The sequence below is a fragment of the Colobus angolensis genome, unplaced genomic scaffold (genome assembly GCF_000951035.1).
Source record: "Colobus angolensis palliatus isolate OR3802 unplaced genomic scaffold, Cang.pa_1.0 Scaffold130, whole genome shotgun sequence".
NCBI lineage: Eukaryota > Metazoa > Chordata > Mammalia > Primates > Cercopithecidae > Colobus > Colobus angolensis.
In genome coordinates, this window is record NW_012114253.1 from 2,646,662 (window position 1) to 2,653,279 (window position 6,618).

General features: G+C 48.6%; 1 protein-coding gene across 2 annotated transcripts in view; it reads left to right on the plus strand.

The window, feature by feature from the left end:
• Positions 1–6,618, plus strand: part of TMCO4 (transmembrane and coiled-coil domains 4) — a 129,868-nt gene that overhangs the window by 51,579 nt on the left and 71,671 nt on the right. For both annotated transcript variants that reach the window (XM_011934009.1, XM_011934008.1), the window contains 3 exons: positions 4,612–4,709; positions 5,270–5,413; positions 6,217–6,336. In XM_011934009.1, coding sequence (XP_011789399.1) covers positions 4,612–4,709; positions 5,270–5,413; positions 6,217–6,336 — 362 coding nt within the window. The remainder of the gene's footprint in view (positions 1–4,611; positions 4,710–5,269; positions 5,414–6,216; positions 6,337–6,618) is intronic.

Sequence of the window (6,618 nt, forward strand, 5' to 3'; positions counted from 1 at the left end):
GAGATGGGGTTTCACCGTGTTAGCCAGGATGGTCTCGATCTCCTGACCTCATGATCTGCCTGCCTTGGCCTCCCAAAGTGCTGGGACCACAGGTGCGAGCAATCGTGCCTGGCCCCCCAAAACAATTATTAAGAATATGCAAATACTTAAACAGGGAAATAGATTTGCCATTCAGCTGAATGTTAGGAGAGAGTGCCTTAGCCAAGTAACTTTAGGAAAAAATATCTTCTTTTCAAATCAACAAATGCTTATAAACTTTTTGTCGGGGAGATGGGGGAGACAGAGTCTTACTCTCTCACGCAGACTGGAGTGCAGTGGCATGATCTCTGCAGCAGTGACTCACTGCAGCCTTGACCTCGCAGGCTCAAGCGATCCTCCCACCTCAGCCTTCCAAGTAGGGTGGACCACAGGCATGCACTACCATGCCCGGCTAATTTTTTTATTTTTGTAGGGACAGGATTTCACCCTGTTGCCCAGGCTGGTGTGGAACTCCTGGACTCAAGGGATCCTCCCACCACAGCCTCCCAAAGTGCTAGGATTACGGGCAAGAGCCACCATGCCCAGCCTATATATTTGTATTTAGCCAACATATCTTTCCTGTACCTCTATGGTTTTCAGAGATGTGGACAGTGAGTTGGGGAGTATATCACCACAACAAGGTGGTCACCTCCAATCCTTGTTGGAATAATTAGGCTCTTTACAAGAAAGATTTCCTGAGTACCCTCCAGTTTCCAAGACCAGGGCAAGCTGCTGAGGGTGGGGAGTTGGAAATGGCTTGGTCCATGCTGTGAGAGCTTAGCTCAGCAATTTTCAAACTTGAGTTACAGCAGAATCCCTGGAGGAGGAGCTTGTTACCGATACAGAATGTTTATCCTTAGACCCAGAGATTCGGCCCCGGGAAGCTATGTTTTTAACAGGTACGCCCTGGTGATTTTGATGCCTACCCTCTGCAAATCACTGGTGTAGAATTCCAGGATAATGTGGCACAGAGTCTAGGGGGCCAGAGTCCGGGCATCTCAGCAACCTTGGGGTTTTGGCCAGTCTTTCCGGAGGATGTGTCCCACCTCGGCTGACTCCTGAAAGTTGAGTAATGTTGAACTAGTCACAGGAAGGCGGGAAGGTCCTTGATGGCCAGGGACCAGAAGGTGACTGGAGGCAGCTCAGTATTTTCCAAGGGTGATGTGTCAGTGAGGAAGTGATTAGTGTTGAAGCTAGAGGGGGAGAGAGGGGTCAGGACACAGAGGGTGTAAGTGTCACAGTGGCAAGAGATGACAGTGTCCTGAAGGCAACCAGGCAGGCAAAGAGGGAAGAGGAGAAAGAGGCAGGTAGTCATGGTTATATTTGTCTATTAATACTTGGCATTGGCCACTGCAGTGTGCTGTCTCATCATCTGTCCATGGGTCATTTGATAGTTACATTTCCTAAGCGAGAAAATCAACACTCAGAAAAATTAGATGATCCAGGAAGTTCATGGCAGAGCTGAGCTCAAACACCTCTTTGCCAGATTTCTAGACTATTTCTAGGCCGTGTTTGTTGAATCAAGATGCCACTGACTCAGTGCCACATCACCTGTCTAGTTGCACATTCCCATCATGTATCGTCAGCAACTTGAATGTTTTCTTCGGCCTTGAACTCTGCTGAAAGTCAGTAATCTTCAGCCTTCCACTTCGAACTGAATTAAGAGTTATCAATTAAGGGTCAAAGCAGTTAAGGGTCAAAGTATATGCCCAGCCTGTGTTGAGGAGGAAATTATTACAATAATAATGAAGAGAGTGATAATAGCAATAAATATATTGAATAATTACAGGATGGTAGTCACTGTATCTCAGTGTCTCTGTCTCATTTAGTCCTCACAATACCCCTGAAAATTCAGTACTGTTATTATCCCCATTTGTTGGTTGAGGAAACTCAAATGTGACAAATAATTTGTGCATAGTCACAAAGTTATTAAGTGGTTCTGTCCGTTGTGGGGATAGGCTAGGTTTTGCTGCCGTAACAAGTGACCCCCAAATAAATCTCAGCAGCTTACAGGATTAAAGGTGTATTTCTTGTTCATACTGTGTGTCCATTGCAGATTGGCTGTAGCTTGAATTCACATTGTCCTGGTTCTGGGTCCCAGGCTGACAGAGTGACCCCATCTAGATTATTGCTGGTTTTGGGGCAGAGAGAAAGAAGATGAATCACTTTCCTGCACCGGCTTTAAAGATTCTGCCAGTTGTCCCAGCATGGTGGCTCACACCTGTAGTTCCAGCACTTTGGGAGGCTGAGGCAGGTGGATCACTTGAACCCAGGAGTTTGAGACCAGCCTGAGCAACATGGCAAAACCCCATGTCTACAAAAAATACAAAACTTAGCCAAGCATGGTGGCACATACCTATAATCCCATCTACTTGGGAGGCTGAGGCAGGAGGATCACTTGAACCTGAGAGATGGAGGTTGCAGTGAGCCAAGATCCCACCAGTGCACTCCAGCTTGGGCGACAGAGCTGAACCTTGTCTCAAAAAAAGAAAGGAGGGAAAAAAAAAAGATTCTGCCAGAAGTGACACATATCACCTCCACCTACATTTGACTGGCTAAAGCTGGTCCTGTGACCACTCAGTTCAACAGGGCAGGGATGTATAATCTTTCTGTAAGAGGGATAACTGAATATGTGGAGAATGGTGACACAGCTACCACAACAGCAGAGCTAGGATTCATGCCTACATCCGCAGAGTTTGAATTCTGACATTAGAACCCTCCATCTTGATGGCCCTCCTGCCTCCCACTGTGCTAGATGCACGTGGTTCAGCCTCATCCCACACTACCGATGACGTGAATTTCAATCGTGGAAAACCAGCATCATGATATGCACAGAGATTTTTACTATTGGTTTCTGTTTCTGTGTAATGAAGTGACTGAGAAACACTGGGCTTTACACCCAGGAGATGCTTAGGAAAAAAATCTGTTGAGGTGAACTGGCAGGGAACCAAAAAGCACAGCAGGTCCCCAGATGCCCAACTGAAATCCCATTTTGTGTGTGTATGTATGTATGTATTTTGAGACACAGTCTCACTCTATTCCCAAGCTGGAGTGCAGTGGTACGATCTCAGCTCACTGCAACCTCCTCCTCCCGGGTTCAAGTAATTTTCCTGCATCAGACTCCTGTGTAGCTGGAATTACAGGCACCCGCCCCAATGCCTGGCTAATTTTTGTGTTTTTAGTAGAGATGGGGTTCACCATATTGACCAGGCTGGTCTCAAACTCCTGACCTCAGGTGATCCGCCTGCCTCGGCCTCCCAAAGTGCTGGAGTTACAGGTGTGAGCCACCATACCTGGCCAAATCCCATTTCTTTTAGATGACTGGAGAAGGAGCTATTTCTCAACGAAGTGTATGGTTCATGAGGAGGGAGATGGGAAGGAAACAGGTACTGGTTGAGCACATACATTTTTCTGCTCACGGAGATGCAAAAACACAGCACATCATCCATTCTCAATATAACTTTATTGACTGAATGGACGAAGAAGGAATGAAATTAATCCTTACAAACCAACAACTTTATGAGGTAGAAATTAGTATCCGCCTTTTGACAAAAGAGGAAACTGAGGCTTGGGGAGATGCAGCATCGTGATGACATTAGCGCTGATTGCACTGAGCCCTTGCAGTGTGCCCGCCTCTGTGCTAAATGCTTTACAGATAATCTATTACTGGAGCCTCACAGTTCATGGGTAGGTAGGGACTGTTATCCCTTAATTCATCTATAATATAGGTACAATAACCATACTGCTTCTTAGGATAAGATTAACCCTGTGAAGTGCAATGCAAAGCCCAGTGGCTGAGATGTAAGAAGCCCTCAGTAAAGATTAACCATTTTTCTTCTTTGATTATCACCATGCTTTGCTATCACTCCACACTGAGTTATTGTTCAGACTCCAACCTCAGTTCAGAGTTCCCACTTAACAACCTCTCCCTCCCAGCCACAGCAAAGGGGCTGAGGGCTGAATGTCCAATAGGAAAACTGGGCTTCCTGACTCTTGAGTGCTCACAAACATCAGTTCTCAGGGCTCGCCTGACCCCAATTCACTCTAAATGTTTTCCTTTTGCTAATTTTTTTAGCATTTCCATTTCAAGTCTGAACAAGTCTAGCTACTGCTCCAAGGCCAAGGTCTCCCATCTTCAAAATGATCATTTTGAAGGAAACTGGTTTCCAAATGTCCCAGAAGGAGGTGGGATCAGATGACAGGGTGGAGAAGAAGGGAGGGGAGGAGGGAGGTGACGGAGTCTGTGATTATCTATTTTGTGCTTCTTCTGGGTCCATCTGTTTAAAGATCTTTTTTGTGCTTCTCTTGCTATTATTATTATTATTTTTTGTCTTTTTATTATTCAAATTGCAACCCTGTTAGGATGGATCCATTGGGTAAGTAGTACATCCCATACACTGAGATTCCTCAGCTGGGTTTTAGAATGTTTTCAGCTTTTTAAACTATCAGTGGGCTCAGGGTAACTTTGGTCCCTTACTCTGAGTGGCAGAGTAGCTACCCAGCATTGGCCCCTGTTTGAGGGTTGGTGTGGTGGGGATGTCTCAAGGGATCCTGGGCACAGCTGGCCCTAAAGACCACCCTCTTTTCCCTCAGAATGGCCGAGGCATCCCGGAAGAAGAAAGAAAACCGGAGGAAATGGAAGCGTTATCTCCTGATAGGCCTGGCGACTGTCGGAGGCGGAACAGTGATCGGTGAGTCCAGCTGGAGATGGTGGCACACGTCCGGGTTTTGCAGACAGAAATGATGCCAGGCTGTGGGTGAGAGTGGAGAGTGCAGGGGCTCAGCTGGGAGGTGGCTCCTGGCATGCAGTAGGTAGTCAGTGAGTAGTCAGTATGCTCATCAGCACTGTCAGAAGCTTCCATGGGAGGCATTAGGTAGCTGAGGGGTAAAAACTCATCAAGCCACACCTTTTTTTTTTTTTTTTTTTGAGACAGTGTCTTGCTCTGTCGCCCAGGTTGGAGTGCAGTGGCACGATCTCGGCTAACTGCAAGCTCTGCCTCCAGGGTTCATGCCATTCTCCTGTCTTAGCCTCCCAAGTAGCTGGGACTACAGGCACCCGCCAGCACGCCCAGCTAATTTTTTGTATTTTTAGTAGAGATGAGGTTTCACCATGTTAGCCAGGATGATCTCAATCTCCTGACCTCGTGATCTGCCTGCCTCGGCGTCCCAAAGTGCTGGGATTACAGGCGTGAGCCACCGCGTCCGGCCACCACATTTTTACTCCCACTTGAAACTGCTGCTTTTCCCACAGGTGTGACTGGAGGTCTCGCTGCACCCCTCGTTGCCGCTGGAGCAGCGACGATTATTGGCAGCGCGGGGGCAGCGGCTCTGGGCTCAGCAGCTGGCATAGCCATCATGACCTCGCTGTTTGGTGCAGCTGGAGCTGGCCTGACAGGTAAGGTTCAAAAGGAATGATGGGTTCAGAGGAATTTTCAGCCAGGGTGGCCCAGTTCCTAAAAGAACATGCCTGGATTCTCACCAGTAGTGGCTCCCTGGGAGACAGAGGAGACGTGGCTTTTCTCACTCTGGGTCCCAGCCTTCCCAGAGCTCGTGTGGGTCAGGGTCAGGGCCGAGTTTGAGAAGCTGGCTTTTTCTCAATGCAACTGTGTACTTCCTGAGAAAGGCCACAACTGAACCTGCTTCCACCATTCAGAAGTTTCCATGCTTGGGCTTTCTCGTGTTTGGAGAGAACATGGCTGCCCTTCCCTGAGCAGCATCACCTGGGGGAGTTTTTCCAAATGATATCTGTCAGCAGCAGCACCCCTCCCACTCCCTCAACCCCGTCATGCACAGATATTCCTGCTCAACTCCCCAAGAGGAGTTTGCTCCCCTGCTGAGACTCTTGGTCCATTTGATTTGCCGTTACTTAGTGGAGTGTGTTCTACCCCTGCAGTGTGTGGGCAGGAGAAAAGAAACAGAACCAGGGCAGAGCAATGGGTAAGAGCCTGGGCTCTGAGGTCCAAACCAGCTCTTCCACTTGGGGCTGGCCAGCCTCAGCAGCAGCTTCTTGCTTTCGTCTGTAATCAGGGACAATAATGGCACCTACCTTAATGAGTTCAAACACAATGTTGGATGTTTTTCCAGGGGCAGGGCACACAGACGGCCCTCACTGTGTGCATGTGTGAGCACATACAGCCACCCTGATGTTCCCCGGGGCCCCAGTCACCTCCATTCTCTTTCTCGGATCTGGGTCTTTAGGATACAAGATGAAGAAGCGAGTGGGAGCCATTGAAGAGTTCACGTTTCTGCCTCTGACAGAAGGCAGGCAGCTGCACATCACCATCGCCATCACTGGGTGGCTCGCATCCGGCAAATACCGTGAGGACCAGGAGGACCAGAAGTGGAGGGGGGTGGGCAGTGGCTGGCCTGGGTCAGACCCTGGGCTAGGTTTTTACCTGGGCTAGGGAGCAGGTATGGGGAGCCCCATTTTGCAGAGGAAGAAACTGAGGCTCAGAGAGGTGAGGTAACTTCGTCTCACATCTATCTACCTGCCCATCATCTCTCCATCCATCTATCCACCTACCCAACCACCCACCCACCTGTCCATTCACCCATCCATCCACCCACCCATCCATCCATCCATCCATCCATCCACCCATC